This window comes from Xenopus laevis, chromosome 3L, assembly GCF_017654675.1.
Source record: "Xenopus laevis strain J_2021 chromosome 3L, Xenopus_laevis_v10.1, whole genome shotgun sequence".
In the NCBI taxonomy this organism is placed as follows: domain Eukaryota; kingdom Metazoa; phylum Chordata; class Amphibia; order Anura; family Pipidae; genus Xenopus; species Xenopus laevis.
This window is the reverse complement of record NC_054375.1, coordinates 39414802-39435514: the sequence shown is the minus strand read 5'-3', so window position 1 is coordinate 39435514 and position 20713 is coordinate 39414802. Positions and strand designations below refer to the sequence as shown.

The following is a 20713-nucleotide window of genomic DNA, read 5'->3' as shown; positions in this document are numbered from 1 at the left end:
GTATATGCTTGAGAGTCTTTAGACCAACCGTTCCCCCCCCCCCCTTTTTTAATTAGGTTGAAGATCGGCGAGCTGAAATGGAGCGTCAGCTAATTAGCATGAAAGTCCAATTCCAGTCTCTCCAAAAACAACATGCCTTCTCTAGACAGCAGATGCACAGAATGAAGGTAACATTTATAATGCCCTTGTGTGAAATATTAGTCAGGGGCAGGTTTTCTCTTGTGCTAAGATGGAAATGGCAAGATCCGGTAAATCTCCACATACAGTATGATGGCATTGCTTGTAAACATACAAACATGATTACATTGCTTATTACCATGCAGTAAAATGAGGACACAGCATTCTCTGAAAGCATTTTCTTTCCAGTCTTTAAATATTTGACATTAGTTGTGAGTTACTCGTACACGTAAACAGTAGCCAAACCTAAAATACCATATTTAAGTCCTGTTTTATGACCTTTAAATATCAACAGTCATTTTAAATACAGCTTTCACTCATCAGGCTTATGCCTGGTTGATGGTACCAATGCCAACCCATGCTCTGTGCCTATATTTTTATGGTAGTCAATCGTTCTCTAAACACTGGAGGAAAACTGAGTGACATAACTATAATTGAATGAAAACAAGAGATGTGCTAAACTTTACAAGCTCTACATTACATTTATAGTGTTTTTCGTTCACTTAAAATGTTCGTCTAGGAATGTAGAATACAAATATGCCTCACACCGCAAAAGAGCCTATCATTTCTTGATGATTTCTTTTTACATTTACAGTAACTGATATACAGTAGGTAACTGTATGAACTGCATAACAATATTTTATTATTACTCATAGGTTCAAATAGCAACACTACTGCAGATGAAAGGTTCTCAAAGTGACCCTGAGCAGCTAGAACGTTTACAGGCTATGGTAGCACAAAAGAACAGTGAAATTGAAACGCTTGTTATGAAAGTGCGACAGCTAGAAAAATCTCAGGTTTGTTTTTAAAATGTAGCCTTATCCTGTCCTTTTTATTATTAACTTCTGTTCAATATTTTTCCTATTTAAACAGGTACTTAACCCCTTGCCAAAAAAAAATAGTTATGCAAAATTGGGTCAGAGTGCACTGGCATTAAAGGTCCCCATACACAGGCAGATATAAGCTGCCAACAGATTTAAGGTGGCCATACACAGGCTGATAAAAGCTGCCGACAGACCAAGTCGGCAGCTTATTGGCCCGTGTATGGGGCCCCCCGACAGGCTTCCCCGATCGAGATCTATCTCGATCGGATGGGACAAAAAATCCCGTTGGGTCGCAGCCGCATCTGTTCGTTGATGCGGTCCCATGATCCGACCCCCGTTTCCCATGCGTTAGGATCCGACCGTTATTGCCCACCTCACATCGGAGAGAGATCTGCTCGTTTGGCGATGTCGCCAAACGAGCGGATCTCTTCGTGTATGGCCACCTTAAGTCAGCAGCTTATTGTGCTGTGTATGAGGCCCCCTGACGGGCTTTCCCGATCTATATCTGGCGGAACATTGGGCCTGATGTCGATCTGGCAGCGTTAGAAATCCTGTCGGATTGAGGACCACATTGGTTCGTTTTTGCAGTCCTTCATCCATATTTTCCTTGTCCTGATCTGATCGCTGAGCCCACGATTGGATCAGCCTAAATTTCCCACCCCAAGGAAGGCACATCGAGTAGAGATCCGCTCATTTGGAGAGGTCGCCAAACAAGCTGATCTCTGCCCTATATGCCTTCCTTGACGTATGTATGTATGTATGTATGGCCAGCTTTACAATCACTTCCTGTTGCCTTGTATATCCCAATTGCTATTCTGCACATTTATCTCCTTCATTTAGATTTTCAAGTCCGTAAAGTCACAGAAACCACCACATCGCTCATATTAAGCTCTGGTGGCTGACAGGCCAGCACAGAAGCTTTTTTCTGTTGTTTGTAAAATACTTAGATTAGAAAGACATTGTTTTTTTGACTAACCCTTGTTTAATGTCTCATACAAAATAGTGGATTTAGTGCACCCTAAAATGCACATTCAGACACAAGTAAAATATCTGTTACATACACACTCGTAGCAGTGGCTTTGTCGTTAAAAGGAACATTACATCTGAAGCAGTTTGAAGGTAGGATGATATGCTTTAGCATCCTACTCACTGAATATTAATACAAATTGCTCTATGCTACTGTTCACCTTGCAGCAAGTCTCTGAAAATGGACCAGCAGTCGGTAGCAGTGATAATCTGGGACAGGGTGATGAAACCTACTACGTTGACTTACTTAAAATGAAGCTTCTGAATTCTAGGTATGTTGGAAAATGGATTTTTAGTAATCAAATATGTAATTATATATAATCAATATTGTCATTGTATGCATGATACTGTAAAAAGACAAATCACTTTGTTTTTTTTTTTCTGATTCCTTATAATGTAGTTATACCTTTTATAAGTAGCTTGTATAAAGGTCTGAAGTGCTGCATGATGGGACAGTGGTTAGCACTGATTCCAGGCAGCACTGCGGTCCAAGGTTTTATTTCCAGTCAAGGCATTATCTTCAAGAAATATATTTGTTTTTCTCATGTGATAGAGTAGGTTTTATGCAGTGCCACTAACTGCAAAACTTGAGAGGAAGGGGTATAGGATCTGTTATCCAGAAAGCTCCAAATTATGGCAAGGCCATCTCCCAAGAATTCTGGATAACCGACATGTTCCTAAATTTATAGTAATGTGTCAGCATCACTTTAAAAAGTTATATTTTAGCATTGAAAAAGAATGCGTTAACAGTGAATTAGAAACCTCTTCTAATTTTTCTTTCACCCACTGGGTCAATTAGGAGGTAGATTACATCCACTTGAGCGGTTTTAATTTATACTTTACAGGGCCCGTATCTTAATTTCAACCTCAATTGCTATGGAAATCTGTATATACATTTGAAAATATACATTTGAATATCATAATTTTAATCTGTGAGGGTAATCTCTTGCTGTAAAAATGATTTTATCACAAATCTACCTTTTTAAACACAACTGGTGCAACAATTGAAGTGGTGATTAAATCATTTATTGTTAACTTGGCTATGTTGGGGGAGATAATTAAGAGAGTTGCAATCATTAAAAGAAGTTCTAAGATATTCAGTGTGGTCCTCTGAGCACTTTTGCAATTTACATTAGTTTTTTTTTTTGAGTTAAGAAAATAGCATTAGATGGCTCTATACTGCTAGGCACGCTTGGCTCAAAAGATCTTTTTAAAGGCGCAGAGTATCAGTGCCTATGGACTTTCTATGCACTTCCTGTATTCAGTTAACCCCTCGTTTGCAGGCTCTCAGTTGAGCTACATACCTGCAAAAAATAAGTGCAAATTGCAAAAGTGCTAAGAGAAGGCGTATTGATTGTTTGCACCAATACATTTTTTTGGGTTTAGATAACCTTAAAGGGGTTTTTAACCTGGGTTAAATTTTAGTATGGCATAGATATTCTGAGTCAATTTGCAATTGGTGTTCATTTTTTATTATTTGTGTTTTTTGAGTTATTTAGCTTTTATTCTGCAGTTTTCAATTTAAGCAATCTGGTTGCAAGGGCCCAAATTACCCTAGCAACCATGCATTTGGAGACTGGAATATGAATAGGAGAGGGCCTGGATAGAAAGATGAGTAATAAAAAGTAGCAATAACAATGAATGTGTAGCCTTACAGAGCATTTGTTCTTAGATGGGGTCAGTGACTCCCATTTGAAATCTGGAAAGATCTGGATAAAGAATGCAAACAATTAAACTATATATATATATATATATATATATATATATATATATATATATATATATATATATATATATATATATATATATATATATATATATATATATATATATATATATATATATATATATATAAAAAAAAATGACAACCAATTGAAAAGTTGCTTAGAATTGGCCATTCTATAAAAGTTAACTTGAAGGTGAACCACCCCTTTAACAATTTCCCGGTCGATTTAGTTGAAGTTGAATTACAATAAAACTATCTGATTCATTTTAGGAAAATCTAATTTAGATTTTCCATTATTTGCAGTAAGGAGAATGAGAAGATAAAAGATGAACTATCTTTGCAACGGATGAAAGCTCTAGCAGAGAGCCAGCGTGTCTTGGAACTGGAACGGAAGCTTTTTGCAAATGATCGGCATCTTAAACTCTCACAAGGCGAAAACATGAAACTTCGTGTCAGTTTGGATGAGATAAAAATGAAATACGAACCCGATGGTATAAATGATAAATCCTGTTATTGAGATCTGCTCCCATGTTGTCTTTTCACAAATGGGAATATTCATGTAGGGTTACTCCTATCACTATATTCTCAAATTATTCTTTGTTTCGTTAAAAGAGGCAAGTCACACATATTTGATAGTTTGTTTTAGTTGTAGTTGGCTTTATCCATTTCAGTATTTTATATACACTCATACCTTGACCATAGACTAATGTAGCCCTTTGAATCTTCTAATGCTCCAGTTGCCAGTTGTTTGTGGCCCAGCCATAGTAAACTTGATGATACACAGACAAAAATGTATGAAGACCATTTGAAGGTGGACATAGACGCACAGATATTACTATAGTAGGAAACGGGTTTTCGTACGATATTCGGTGTGTGTATGGTGGGAGACGAGCGACAGATATCGGCAGAAGACTTGGATATCGGTCGTCTTCTAGATTGGCCCAGGTGGAAAATTTTGATTGGGCGCCTTTGAAGGCACCCGAACAACGTCTACTGTGCTGAATCGTCAGATACAGGTAGAATTCTATTGTTTCTACCTGTATATCTGACAATTTAGCTCTACACGTTTGTATTGAGAAAAACATGTAGAGCTCACAAATTGTCTATGGCCACCTTTAGTAAGTCGAATCTTCTAGATAAAGGTTTGTGTGGGCTCAGAAATGTAGTGTATTGGCAGCAGATGTTCATATCTTTTAGCTTGATTTAAAGGAGAAGGAAAATGCTTTTATGCTTGGTGGTGCCAAAACTTAGGCAATCCCAAGTGATTGTATTTACTTACTTGACACTACATGCTGGTGCTCCTATCAACAGAAAATGCACTGGGCCGGGGGTTCTTCCATTGAGCTCCACGGAGCAATCCTCTTCCTGCTTCTCTTCCAGCTCACGGCTGCACATGCACAGTAGAGCGAAAAGCCGATCTTTAAAGGAGAATGAAAGGTTAAAACTAAGTAAGCCTGATCAGAAAGGTCCACCTAAATATACCGGTAAACCCTGAAAGTAATGCTGTCCTCTGTCAAAAGGAACACTGCGTTTATTTGCTTCTATTGTGTACACATGGGCTTCTGTATCAGACTTCCTGTTTTCAGCATAAACCTCCTTGCCCGGGGCGTGAGCATGCTCAGTTTGGTCCTCTTCCCACCCCTCCCTTCTCTGCTGTAATCTGAGCCCAGAGCTATAAGTGAGCAGGGAGAGACTCGGGCAGGAAGTGATGTCACACCAAGCTCATATGACAGCTGCTTTCCTAAACATACAGAGAGAGAGATCCTAGAGCTGTTTACTCTGGTATAATAAAACATTCTTCAGAATAAATATAGCATTCTAGCTTACACTCTTGTGGCTAATATATTGGCAATAAAATGCCTCTGTAGCTTTCCTTCCTTTAATGAAAAAGCCGACTATATCATTCTACTGTGCATGCGTCTGCCCCTGGGAAACTTGAAAAGCAAAGAAGATGTACGCTCCATGGTGCTCCCTGGCAGAACCCCCGGCCGGTGCAGGTTTCTGCTGATAGGAGCACCGGCCCATAGTGTCAGGTAAATTAATACAATCACTGAGGGGTTGCATAACTTTTGGCACCCCCAAGTAAAAAGTACTTTTCCTTCTTTTCAAAGGTGAACCACCCCTTTAAATAAGGTTTTCTTAAAAAAGCTCTAATTTTTCAGAAATGGGTAAAATACACACTCAGAAGCGAAGGAAAGAACAGCTCCCGCTTGATTTCCCGATGGATAATACCAGTGCTGCTGTGACTTCAGGCACCGAAGCTCAAGGCCTGTATGATGCAACGGCAGGAGAAACATGCACAGCCGAATCAACCGATGGCAGAATTCATTCGAAAGAAGATTTATCTTTATCTACTAAAGAACAAGATCCCTCTTCTGTTGCAGTAAAACCCAAAGAGCTGCCCAATGGTCCGCCTCCGAAAGAACACAAACGCGTGAGGATTATGGAAGATGAAAATAACGCTCAAGATTTAAACAAAAGAAACACACATAACTGCTCCGTTACGTCTGCCTCCCCCAGGTCAGTGTCACCTAGTATACTTGCACAGGCCATTCAAGGAAGACCTTCGTCTTTTTTCTTTCGCTTTGTGAATTGCGCTATCCGCTTCTTCCTGTTTATCTTGAGCTTTGCATGGTGTCTGTTTCCTCCATTCCGGTTGCCTCGACTGAACTTTTTTAGCTCTTTCAAAAAGCCTTGAATAATACGGTTTTAAAGAACATTTAAAAGCTTCTGTCTTTTTAATGTTATAACAGTTGTTGTTATGTATGCAAGTCTTTTTTTTTGTCTTTCAAAATAATTTCTTACACACTACATTGGACGCTGCTGGAATACTGCACAATTAATTACTAACCTCATATCGACAGTATTATATTGTTCTGGCTACACGTTGAGTGCTGTATAACTTTTTTTCTATTTTTTAAATCCGTATTGATGGTTGAGAAATTGTACAAATGTAGAGTGTCTGATTTTATATATTGTGTATGTAGATTAACCCACATATAAGTCTTGTATTTTATACTGTATGTCTGTATGAAAACCTCTTTGGTTAGCAGTATTATTTTATTAAAGAAACAGTAGCATCAAAAAAATTAGTCTTATAATTGGAATGTAATGTACTGTTGCCCCTACACTAGTAAAATTGCTTCAGAAACACTACTTTGGTTTATATAAATAAACTGCTGTGTAGCAATGGAAGGATTCAAAGGAGAAAGGGTTACACAGCAGATAAACTCTCTAGAATATAATTGCGTTTATCTGTTGTCCAGTATTAACCTGTGCCATATAGCCCTATTTCAATTGCTGCCACTGTTACATAGCATTGTGTTTATAAACGCACAATAGTAATGTTTGTGAAGCAAAAAGAACGGTTTTATCAGTGCAGGGCAACACTTTCATTTTTTGGTGTTACTGTTCCTTTAACCTTCCAGTATAATCTGTATTCCTTTCTGGGTCAACTTGCTCTACTCACACTTAAAATTCTTGAAGAATTATATGTAATGAAAAGGTTAGTTTACTTCTTAACATTAACTTCTGTTTTATTATGTCTTAGAAAGTGGTATCTTAAAATTATTTGAGGTTCTCCTTAATTTTTTATGGAATTTAAATTGTAGTTTGGTTGGTAGGGCAGAACTACCATAGCAGTCAGCCAGCAGCAGGTCCAACTACAATAAAAGGTGAGGGCTGGAGTCGGAAGCCTGAAGCACATGGAGCACAACCTATACTGTAATCAGGTGATAACATTTGCACTAGTTAAATGGGTAGTTCCTTTGGACACAAGTTCAATATATTCTCCTTTAAACGTTATTTTTGTTAAGAAACCTGGGGGGGGGGCATATTGCTTTTAAGCTTTTAGTTTACAAAATTAGTATTGGTTTCTGATTTCTGTTAATCCCCATCTTCTGTCGACCTTGATACACGTGACAACTGGAATAGTTAAAGGAGAAGGAAAGGCTTGCAGCACTTGGGGGTGCCAAATGTCTGACTGTGAGTGATAGAATAGATATTTTCATTTAGATGTATACTGCACTTTGCATGTCTTCACAATGTACGATTGTATCTTAAATTGAAATAAGCAATTCATTTGATCAAATATTATACACACGGCATTGCTATAAACTCTTTATTATTAGGTAAAACGGCTTCTAGAATCTCCCACTTGCATTTCGATTTGGCAAACGGAGACTGATGTGAATGAAGAATAGTCTCCGAAAAGCCCTGTGTAAATGTGCTGGCACTATATCAATGAAGGATTATACTACTAATAATATTAATAATAATAGAATGGAGAATGTTTAGCTTGCACAACACTTTTGCTTAATAGTTAAAGCCTGGATCTGTTAAACGCACACTTGAATAAAAGCACAGCAATGAAATTAAACGGCACTTTAGGTTGGGGAATGTTATAGTCAGTGAATGGCTTCTTATGTTTAATACAAGGTATTTGGCTGATTTTCACTTTGTGAGAAACACAAACTAACAAACAAACTGTTTACTGCTATTGTTTTAATAAATATTGTTTTTTTTTTTTTAATCTCTACCGTAAACCTTGAGAGAGTTATTTTTAAAGGTGACGTAAACCCAAATATTGCAAAAAATACAAAAATCATCAAGTTTCCAATACACATGCATTAAAAATTGAACCATTTTTAATTTCTTTGTAAATGCACATACATTTGAAGCATTATCTGTCTGCTGTTCCTTTCATTGCTGGACCAGATATTTTGCAACAGTAAACCCTCCTCCAACCAGTTTTTACAATGCCTTGCACACTTCCCTGTGCCTTATGGGAATTGAAGCATCGACTAAGTGAGGACTGATAACTTTGCATTGTTTCTTTAGTACAGGTATGGGACCTGTTATCCAGAATGCTTAGGACCTGGGGTTTTCCGGATAACGGATCTGTCATTTAGATCTTCACACCTTAAGTCTACTAGAAAATCATGTAAACATTAAATAAACCCAATAGGTTGGTTCTGCTTCCAATAAGGATTAATTATATCTTAGTTGGGATAAAGTACAAGGTACTGTTTTATTATTATAGAGAAAAAGGAAATAATTTTTAAAAATTTGGATTTGATTATAATGGAGTCTATAGGAGATGGCCTTTCATTTTGGATAATGGGTTTCCAGATAACGGATCCCATACCTGTGTATGTTGTCAGGATTGTTTTTTATGCAGGTATTTTGGGTTTCTATTCATTTAAAGGAGAAGGAAAGTTGTCATTGTGGGGAAATCCAACTGTTAGGCACATAATAAATGAACCTGATACCCGGGGTTGGTGCTCTTATTAGTAGAAAATGGAACCAGCCACAAATCAATCTTTTTTTTTTCTGTGTCTCCTTGATTGGTGTTAATCGCATTGAAGTGAAAGCTGAACTTTAAATAAAAAAAGCCGACTTCTTCTCTCTACCGCACATGAACCAGCCCTGGTCCATTGAAAAAGCAGAAAAATACGATTGTTCCTTGGTGTTTTATTATCAGAAAACTGCACTGGTTATAGATACTTCTAACAGGAGCACCAGCCCTGGGTATCAGTGATTATAATAACTTGGGAATGGACAGCATTTTGTACCCCCCACAGTAATTTCACCTTTCCTTATTCTTTAAGGAACTTATTTTTATTTACTACATGGAGAGTCTTGTGTTCTCAAAAATAGGAAATGCCTTGTCTCATTCTAAAATGTATAAATGTTTATATTAAATTTAGCGATTTGTGAACTAAATGTAAGGAATTGCCGCGGGTAGTTTTTTTTTTTTTTTTTTAATTTAGCTGGTATTTTCCATACTTAATTATCCTTTTATTATATATTTAAAGGAAAACTAAAGCCTAACTGAAGAAGTAGGCTAGAAATGTTGTGCATTTTGTTTTGGGCTTCTGTACCAGCCCAAGGCAACCACAGCCCTTTAACAGTAAAGATCTGTGTCTCCAAAGATGCCCCAGTATCTTCTTTTCTGCTGATTCACTGCACAAGCTCTGTGCTGCTGTCACTTACTGAGCTTAGGGACCCACTCACAATATACAGAACACATAGAATAGAAATGTCACAATATAAGGCTGATTAGTAATTAGGGATGCACTGAATCCAGGATTCGATTCGGGATATAAATTAGGGGCGAGAGGAAAATCAGGTGACCAGACTAGTAAATGCTTCCTTCTGATTAGTTGCTATGGGTTACTGCTCCTGGGCAAACTTAGTGTTTTATTACATAACCCCAAATAGTCACCAATGCGTGACCTAATATACCAAAGAGGTTAAATCTGTAACGCTAGTTGGTTATATGTATGTGGCCGACAGTTGAAGTAAGTGCAGGTGGAAAGAGTTGTCTGATGTTGGCAAATTCAGCCTTAGATGGATTTGAGGGGAAAAAAAGTAAATAAAATAATTCACAAAGGAAAAGAAGCAAAAGAGAGTATAGGTTTTATATTTTGAAGGCTGAATTTATTAGGAGAGGAAGGTTAGGTCCTTAATGAAAACAGGATTTTCCGAAGGTGTAAAATCTTTGGCTCTAGTGGTGCGGGGGAGGGATTTACAGCAGATTGGTTCGGTGTAAGAGAGGCTCTGGGGCAGTGAGTAGTAAAAGGTTAAACTTGACAAGAACCTAAAGGGAAATCACCTTTACACAAACTTACTATAATCTAGCTGGGACCTGTTCTAAGCAACTTCCTAACTGATCTTCATTGTATGGTTTTTAAATAACGAGCCTTCTTATTCTGGCTCTTTTAAGCCTGCAGCTGAAATTGCCGTTTAATTGTTGTCACTGACCCCGGCAACCAAAATAAAAAGACTTGACTGTGAGTCCTCAATTTCAATGATATTCTTTTTTTTTTTGTCATATCTATTTTTTTCTTTTCAGGCCCTTTATTATTCGTCACATTTTTTTTTTTTTTTTTTTTAATTTTCCCCTGGTTGCTAGGGTAATTAACTCGTAAGCAACTAGATAACTGGTTACGTTCCAAGTCTGAGCACTTCATAACTAGAAATACAAAATAAGATTCTGTAAAATGAAGACCGATTTTAAGATTTAGCTATACTGTCGATTTGTAGTTGTTTCTGAAAACCGTATTTATGTAGACTTTTTTTTTTTTTTTTTTTTTTTTAAGATATATCCACATTTTACTTTTAATTTTGCCTCTTGCAATCATAGGGGGTTATGTACTAAGCTCCAAATACCCGAAATTCCCTAAAAATCAGAAAAATGTGTGATTTTTTTAGTGTTATAATAGGCTTTAAAAAAATCATGAATTTTTCAGTATTTATTAAACACCTAGGGCTAAAAAGCCTGAATATAAAAACACGGCATCTCAAACCTGTCGAGGTTGCATAAAAGTCAATGGGAACAGTCCCATTGGTTTTTGGTTGTGTCTCGGGTTTTGGGCAATTTCACAATGTTTTCGGAGCTTTCGGGTGAAAACTCCAAAAATTCGGATTGTTTGGGGAAAATTCACAGAAAAATCGTGAAAATCTGAGCTTTTCCCGCAAAGGTAATTTTCGGGAAAATGTAATAATAAATAAGCATAAAAAACCCGAGCGGGTTAGATCCGAGTTTGTAGCAGCCGATATTGAGATAAATTTGGACCTTGATAAATAACCCCCATAGTGTACTATGGGGGTTATTTCTCTGACAGCAGAGAATTATAGATAAAGGGTGATAATTAAATTAAATTGATTATTAAATTAAAGATAAATGCTAACCCTCACCCATATTTTCTAATAATTATCGAAATCTTTCCATTTTTGTATAGGAGAATCACCATGCTGCACGGGTTTGTAGTATGAGAAAACTAGAACCACTAACTATTAGACAATGGTAACTGGGTTTTTTTTTTGTTCCCCAAGATGCTTTTGTAGCTTTGGGGGAGGGGGGAGAATAAACACTCAAATATGTCACTCATTTATTTTATTTTTCTGGCAATTGAGGCATATCCTGTCCCACCTTTTTGTAAATTGATAAGGAGGTTGTGGCCAGCCTACCATAAAACAATGGCTGCTTAGGCACAGCTAAACTATTGCGAAAATTAACATTTAATATAAGTTTCATCTTACTGAAATAAGAAACTTTCTAAATACAATCAATTAAATATTCTTTAACGTTTCTGAAGTAATCAAGTTTATCTTCACTTATCCCTCTCTCGGCATCTGTTTCTCTTCTTTCTGTTTTCATGCAGGAGTTGGGTGTCAGATCCAATATATCTTATAGGGGTTCCTTTTGACTAGAAGATGTATAGAGCTAACTCTATTAAAGGGGACCTGTCACCCGAAAAAAATATTCCAAATCCTATTTTATCACACTAGTCAAGCAAAATAAACTTTAATTACACTATATATAAAGTATTTGAATCTTGTTTCCTTCGGTCTAGGAATTCATAATTATAGCAAGCAGGCAGGAGCCATTTTGTGGACACTTTTATCAAGACAAGCCTTGCACCATCTCAGAATCTTGTTTGTGCAGCAGCATGGGGGACCCAATGTCCATCTCCATGCCCTGGTTACGAACAAATGGTAAAGAGAGCGAGGGGGAATGTGGGGATAGCGGTGACATCTAGGAAGTGCTGAATGGAAAGTGAAAGTAATTGCCTGCCCTGCCTCTATGACTAAGGCATAGAGGGGCAGGCTATATTTAATTGACAGCTGAGATTTTTAAACGAGTTTACAACAGCTATGAATGCTTAATAAAACAAGAATTTGGATTTCATGTTTAATTTGAAAAGGACTTTTATTTTTACAGATTTTTGTCTGGGTGACAGGTCCACTTTAAAATCACCAGAAATCCTGTCTCTCTCTAGATGCAGAATTTGTGCAAAAGGCAGTTATTTAATTAGATTTTGTTTGTACTGGAATCCGTTATTTGAGTGAGCTCTAATACATGTTCTAGGCAAAGGAGCCCATGTCCCTTCCTGAAGATGGACGCTGCGCTACTCTGCATGGATCTTAAGATTCACAATTAGGGACACTATTTCCACTAATGCACTATGTGGGGAGGAAGCAGGGAACGGGACACTATGGAGGGTTTAGTTCTCCAAATGGAAACTTAATACAAATTCATTTCTTCTCATCGCTGTTAACAAACCTAGTAGGAAAAACATACCGTATATACTCTAGTATAAGCCGAGTTTTTCAGCCCCCAAAATATGCTGAAAAACTCTACCTCGGCTTATACTCGGGTCAAGCGCAAAAACGGTCGCCGGCACCTTAGAATAGTAGCCGGCGCCTAAGAATGTTCGCCGGCGCCTTAGAATAGTAGCCGGCGCCTAAGAATAGTCATCCAAAAACGAGATTGAAACTTACCAGAAGCTGCTGCATTTCTCACCCTCGGCTTATACTCGAGTCAATAAGCTTTCCCAGTTTTTGGAGGTAAAATTAGGTACCTCGGCTTATACTCGGGACGGCTTATACTCGAGTATATACGGTAAGGTTTATCTACAGCATCCCCATTAATAGTGATTGATAAAGATTGAAGTATTGCCTTCTTTCATAGGCCTATAGATCGGTGTAAAACACGAAATCTTCTTACAGTGTTAGATAATGAATTGCAATGGCATTTGCTAATTTGGCCAGTGTGCTTTTTCACATGATGTTGCTGAGCGTATGGCACCTCTGAGCAGACATGATTACCGTACCAATTTGAACAAGCGCCGCTTGCATTTTAACATAATCCATTTCAAATTAGAATGACTGTTTACCTGTAGGTCAACTTCTGAAGATGCCACGTCTGAGTCAAAGAGGTTCGATGAAGAGCAGGAAAAACGAAAGCAAGAGAGGAAATCTCGACTCCGAGCTCCTCCTGTTCTCCACGTGCCGTCCAAGCCTAATGCAACAACCCAGTGCCCCCAGCAATAAACTATTGAAGCAGCAGAATTCTTTTATTTGCAGCAACAAAGTATACCTACTATGTCTCTAGATATGTAGGTATATTTATGTCTTCTGATACAATGCCAGGGATTGGTAGAACTGCTTTTTAGGGTTTCTACTGAAAAGGATGAGCACAGAAGTCCACAATGTAAAGGATAAGTATGTTTGGAAAGCATTGCTTTCTACGAAGTGTTTAAATGTAAATATCCGTTTCGTGTAAAATATTTTTGTAGGTTTTTAGTACTTTTTCTTCCGAGTGTTGTTTAAATAATTCAAATATTATATGTGTGAACAAGCACCACTGCCAACTACTACTGATGTCATCAATTAAGTGCCCTACACTTCAAAGAATTAGTTTACACATTGTTTTGTAACTTAACGGGGGGGGGGGTCTAATAGTATTTTTACAATTATTCCGTTTTGTATATTTGTAGTTCTATACTGTTTAATGTGTGCATTATTTTTATAGCTTAAACAGTGGGCATCTATCTATCTATATGGGCATTAACATGTTTTTGTTCTAAACTGTTTTCTGTCCATCATAATAAAGATGTGTTTAATGGCATTTATTAGTCGTTGTTACAATATTTATGTAGAACGATGATAAAATAAGTAAATAAAAAATAACATTTTACTTTTAGATATATGGCGGCTGTGTTTTATTCAACTAAACTTGTTATTTTTACTTTGTTTCATACTTGGACTTTCTATTTTGTTGTTGCTGTTCACAGTTTAAATGTTTTACATGTAACTGTGTTCCTTTCATGCTAAAGGTTGTTATTCTACAGTTGCAGTTTATAGTCTGGACTATCCAAACAAATGCCCAGGAGCCATATCTTTGGGGGAGGGGGGGCGTTAAGACCACTCAAATCAAAAAGCAACCAAGTAGTAATGAGTATTGAGGACTGCACGATTTGTGGGACTTCCATGGTCCCTTGCTGAATTTAATAAACGATTTTCATTCAGTTGGTGGAGCCCAATGCAGGATGTGTAAGAGAAAGACAGGATCATCCATCTCCTTGCTCACACCCCAAGGAGAACCCAGGGAGCAGTGCTCGTATGTCTCAATAGAAAATAGTTGGACCTGGAAATCCTTGGCCCTTCCAGGTGATGGGACGCTGAGGACATCAATAGCATTTCCCTTAACAGGTGATGGTTAGGGGACCGGGTATGAGGAGCTACATGGCACACTGCTGAGAGAGTATTGATGGGAAACAAAAGGGATGGCTATGTGAACAGGGATGTTGACTGGTGGGTGCCATATGCAGCCTGCGTGTTCCATTCCCTGCCTGCCCTATGCTCTTGTATGTGCCATACTCTGCCTGCCCTATGCTCTTGTATGTGCCATATTCTGCCTGGCCTATGCTCCCTGTGTGTGCCATACTCTGCCTGGCCAATGCTGCCTGTGTGTGTCATACTCTGCCTGCCCTATGCTCCCTGTGGGTGCCATACTCTGCCTGGCCTATGCACCCTGTGTGTGCCATACTTTGCCTGTGGCAGGTGAACCTTGTGGGGGTTTGTTAGCATTTGGAAACATTTGTTAGGGGGTCCCCAAGGTGTTTAATTCTGTTTTGGGGGGGTGCTGTGCTATCCACAGGCAGAGGCATATGAATTTAAAGGAACAGTTCAGTTTAAAAAGAAAAACTGGTTAAGTAGACAGGCTGTGCAAAATAAAAAATGTTTCTAATATAGTTAATTAGCCAAAAATGCCATCTATAAAAGCTGCTTCCTGCTTTTCAGCTCTCTAACTCTGAGTTAGTCAGCGACTTTAAGGCGGCCACATGGGACATAACTGTTCAGTGAGTTTGCAGTTGATCCTTTGCATGCAGATCAGATTCAAAAGTGTTGTGATCCATGTGACCCTCATCAAGTCACTGATTAGTTACTGCCTCGTAACCATTCAGTGGAAACCAAGAGAGCTGCAAAGCAGAAAGTAGTGTTATGTTAGACATCAGTCACTCCAGCCTTTATAGGTTACATTTTTGGCTAACTATATTAGAAACATTTTTTTTTATTTTGCCCGGCCTATCTATTTACCCAGTTTTTGTTTTTACACTGAACTATTCCTTTAAGGGTATGAGTGTTATCCCTGCAGTGAGCATCAACAGTTGTTTTTTTTGTGTGCTAGCAATATTAACGTGGTTATTGTCTTAACATTTTTTGTAATAACATGGGTGTGGGTTAAAGTGGGTGTGTTTTAAAAAGGGGGAGTGGTCAACACTGGCTTCCATTATCTGCCCTCCACATGTAGACCAGAAAGGTTCTGGCCCTCGGTACCACAGAATTTGGACAGCACTGTCTTGGAGAATTAAGTCTACAGCAACAGGTAATGTATATCAGGACCTGAAGAAATGAAAAATCTTCATATCCATATTGCAAGAAGAATGATGGAAAGTTACATACGTGTGTAGCCAAAGTATGTGAATTATTGCTTTTAGTAATTGGTGTGCCCCCATTGGTCAGCAATAACTACAGCTAATTATCCATGGATTATAAAGAGAAAGCCAACAAGGCAGTGCTAGTTGCTGCAGATTTGTTTATTTACACAACATGTTTTGGGCTCTGGCCCCTTTATCAAGCGAATCTTATAAACAGTGATTCAAATACATTTATGCACAAATTCAGGAAGTGACCACACACAAAGGCGTTTGTCATATGTCCATCAGTCCATGTATAGTCCATCAAAGTGCTGTACATCTGTCCATCAGTGTATTAATTCAGTGAGTAAAATTTCACAAGTGAAGAACAAAGGTACTGCCATCTACTGGCCTACCTATAGACAGACACCTGAGAGGGAGAAGCCTTAAACATCAGGTAAATATTAGCGTAAATATATAATATGACCAAAATGTTTATTTTGCACTATAAAAGGATTTTTTTAAGCAAGTCCGGCAGGTTAGCATCAAGTACAAGGTACTGTTTTATTATTGCAGAGGAATCACATTTAAAATTTTGAATTGTTTGACTAACATTTAAGAAGGGAACACTGTTTTACTTGTACATAATACTTGTAATACCTTTAACATGAAAACAATCCGCACAGACACTAGATAGGCTACTATGGTAGATACATTGACGACCTTTATTTGGAAAAATGCACTAAATGCTTTTGACCAATATTTGAACGATAATTGTTTTAATTTGTGCTTCACAAAAAAAATTCATAGTGGCATAACACATTTTTTGGATCTCACTCTCAGTGGTTTGGGAGATATAGTTGCTTCCACAATGTACTGCCATATATTACAAACTGTCACATCTAACAGCTGAGCAGTAGGTCTATGCAAGCATCTAGAGATAACTTTTAAATGATACTCAGCCAATATTGCTCCCCAGCCTAGCTGCTACCCAGGGCAAATGCCCCTAACTCTTTACTTACCATTCGGTGCATATTCTGTCCAGCGGAGTTCGCGACAGCCATCTTCCGGTAATCTTTGTAATGAGAGCGGTGCTTTGGCAATTTCCATGACTTTTGGCGTATGCGCAGTTGTCTCGAAACAAATTTGCGCCAACTCCGCACGAGCCAATACGGCACTTCATGAAGATTACCGAAGAGAAGATGGCTGCTGTGAACTCTGCTGGACAGAATCTACACCAAGGGGTGAATAAAGAGTTAGGGGCATTTGACTGGGCTAGCAACTAGGTTGTGGTGGAGGGGGTCTATGTAGGGTAGAGAGGTAGGGTTTTTTTTGTTTTTTTACTTTACTGTTGAATTCTCCGTTAAAGGACATGTAACCCCCCCCACACACACACGCACACAAAAGTATAATCCGTGAAATCTTAAAATGCTCGTCACTCTGTTTGTTAAAAGGTTAACAGTAAGGCTGCAACATTCCCTTAAAGTGGTTGATCACATTTGAGTTAACTGTTAGTATGATGTAAGGAGTGATATTCCAAGACAATTTGCAATTTTTTATTATTTGTAGTTTTTGAGTTATGTAGCTTTTTATTCAGTAGCTCACCAGTTTGCAGCTGCAGCAGTCTGATTGCTAGGGTCCAAGCTACCCTAGCAACCATGCATTGATTTGAATAAGAGACTGTAATATGAATAGGAGAGGGACTGAATCGAAAGATGAGTAATAAAAAGTAGCAATCACTATCCATGTGTAGCCTTGCAGAGCATCTGTTTTTTTTAGATGCAGTCAGTAACCCCGATTTGAAAACTCGAGTAACAAGAAAAAGGCAAAAAATTCAAAAGCTATAAAAAAATATACAATGAAGGCCAATCGAAGAGTTGCTTAGAATCTGTAAAAATACTAAAAGTTATCTTAAAGGTGAACCACCCTTCAATCACTTAGAATTCCTTCTCCTCCTCTAACCCACTCAGCCCCTCCCTCAGAAATTTACTTTGGGTGTTGGCTAATGAGCATGCTCAGTTCTTCTCAGCTCAGATTACTAAACACACCCTCCAGTCTAACAGCCAGTGAAGAGATGGTTCCCATAAAAACTCTAGCTGTCTGATTCTATTTTTTTTCTCCTAACCACCTCTCCTGAGCTCAGCTTAACCATTACAGTGCTCAATCCCAGCAGAACGTTTTATCGAAGTATGTTGTGCCTGTGTAAACCTGAATTCTGCATTGCATGAACTTTACAGCATACATGTCCTGTTTGCAGATGTCCGTGTTACTGATGATGTGTCAGAGGGAAAATGGCCGCCGGGTAAAAGCTGATATTTGTTTTAGGAGAATGTGATGGTGCTGGCAAAGGGAGGGGGTATATGCAGTACAAATGATGTGGCTTGGGTGGGGAAGATATGCCCAACTTGTATACATGGTAGGGAAATGTAGGCTTTACATGTCCTTTAATTCTGATTTTGATGTTTCTTGTTATTATGAATAATACATAGGATTTATTTATACCTATTGCTTATGTACAAGTAAAAACAATTGCTCTTTTTTTTACTAATTTCCCTAATTTTGTATCTTGTTATAGCTTGATTGTACTTGGTTTTCATTGTTTCAATCATGTCCCTCCCCTTTTGTCTTATTGTGTACTGCATATACAGGTATAGGGCCTGTTATCCAGAATGTTTAGGACCTGGGGTCTTCTGGATAATGGATGTTTCCTTAATTTGGCTCTTCATACTTTGTCTACTAGAAAATCATTTAAACATTAAATAAACCCAATAGGCTCGTTTTGCTTCCAATAAGGATTAATTATATCTTAGTTTGTATCAAGTACAAGGTACAATTTTTTTTAAAATTTGGGTTTTTTGGATAAAATGGAGTCTCTGGAAGACAGCTATTCCGTAATTTGGAGCTTTCTGGATAACAGGTTTCCGGATAAAGGATACAGAATTGTGTGTTATGTACCTAGCCTATGTAAGTACATGATACAAAACGCGAAAGGCTGCTACACGTGAAAGTGCTAAATTATTCACAATGGTACTTGCAGCTATACACCCATTTTGCATGTTGTGTCTACAGTCAATCCAGATATTGGGGATCGTTTCAGCTGGCACGCACATGATACTTCTTTAATGTAAAACGTTTGTATGTTTTTGTCTGTGGAAAGAAGAATCTTTAATAAAATATGGTCCAAAAAAAGAAATTGGGGATCCTTTGATGAATTGTGTGCTAGGTGCAAAGTACTGCCAGGGATCCACAAACATATAAATCTGATTTGCACCTAGCGAATGGCACACTAACGCCACTAATGAACTTGGTCATAGTAGGTGGAATGGTAAATCATATGATATAAATGGACCAGCGCTCAAAAATAGCTTGAGGGTAGACAAAAAGGGACAAATTGAAGAATAAAGTGTAGTATTTTTTAGCTATTAACTATGCAACTTTGGATGGTCACACACTCTATGAGCAGAGTGCTCCTTCACCTTTAGGGTTGTTACCATCGCCTTTTATCCAAACAGTGTAAATATAGTCCAAAGCGTTGTTTTGAGAATTTCTAGCTGGGTACTTACAAACGTTTAATGTTTTTATAGACCTTCAAATAAAGTGTTGGCTTTCACAGACAGTCTGCTCTTTTCTCTCCAATGTTCAGGCCCGGATTTGTGGCGAAATTTTAGGGGTGGCATGCCGCCCAACCGCATTAGTAACGCATTGTTCCTGTGCCGTTCCTGCGATGCGCTCTTGTAGGTGGTGCATGGATTGCAGGCGCTAGGACCACAAAGCCTCGGATGGCGGGCGATAGGACCACGCGGTCTTGGGGCGCCGCAGACACAAATCAGGCCCTGCCAATGCTCCAATAGCTCTGTATAAATGCGCTTAGAATAGTATAAAATCCTCTTTAATCAATAAAATATGTATAAAAAAAATTGCACTCACATTTCCACAATATATAAGCGTATAAAACAGAGTCCTTGTAGTGCTATAATACGGACCTTTCACCATGTGGTCTGTTGTTATTTTTGCCGGTGTCCTGTCGCAGCGTGTAGTCCTTAGGCGCACACAGCCTGACGCGTTTCATCTTGCAACTTTCTCAAAGGCTTCATCTTTTTGAGCGCTGATCCATTTATATTTATATTGTCTGACTGTTACATCCGAAGGAGAAAGGATATTGGGTACCGGCAGAGGAAATGGACCACAAGACCCTAGATCACCTTCATTTTTTTACCTGGTAAATCATATGAGATGCAAGCTGCTGTGCAGGCTATTTTACAGTAGCCTCTTATTATATTTCAATTCTGGGAAAAAGCTGCATTGTGGGTCATTTGCATATTCTTTGTCCTTAGAGTTTTGTGTTTGCATTAGTAAATTATCCCTACCGGAGGCAGCTTTTAATGCTGAAAGCAATATCTCTTAGAGATGCGTTACTTATCTGAAGATCTTATTAATTCTTGTTCCTGTAATATTTACATATATGGTGTGTTTATAAATAGGGGTTATTTCTTTTTTTTCCCCCAGCACCACCACCACCAAAATTACAGACGAGGCGAAATGAACACTTTGTAAGCTTTATGTGAATGTTAGATTATTTGCTTTGTTTTGCTTTCGCATACGTTAAAAGCTTTGAATGACACTTCTTCATAGTGTTGCAAAGGGATCCCTGTATATGAAGCAATGAGCTATTAGCTGAGCAGTGGAGCTTGCAGAAGAGGAAGCTCAATCAGTTTCTGTATCTTAAGCACAAGATCTAGGAAGTGCTGAGT

General features: G+C 38.2%; 1 protein-coding gene across 1 annotated transcript in view; it reads left to right on the top strand.

The window, feature by feature from the left end:
- spdl1.L (spindle apparatus coiled-coil protein 1 L homeolog) overlaps positions 1-14245 on the top strand; it is a gene marked incomplete at its 5' end in the record, with an annotated part of 28479 nt that extends 14234 nt beyond the window's left edge. Inside the window, 6 exon segments of the mRNA NM_001095839.1 lie at positions 57-167; positions 834-974; positions 2196-2299; positions 4057-4244; positions 5916-6273; positions 13443-14245. Of these exon segments, the coding sequence (NP_001089308.1) occupies positions 57-167; positions 834-974; positions 2196-2299; positions 4057-4244; positions 5916-6273; positions 13443-13593 (1053 nt within the window). The 3' untranslated portion in view covers positions 13594-14245.
- Between the last annotated feature and the right edge of the window lie 6468 nt (positions 14246-20713).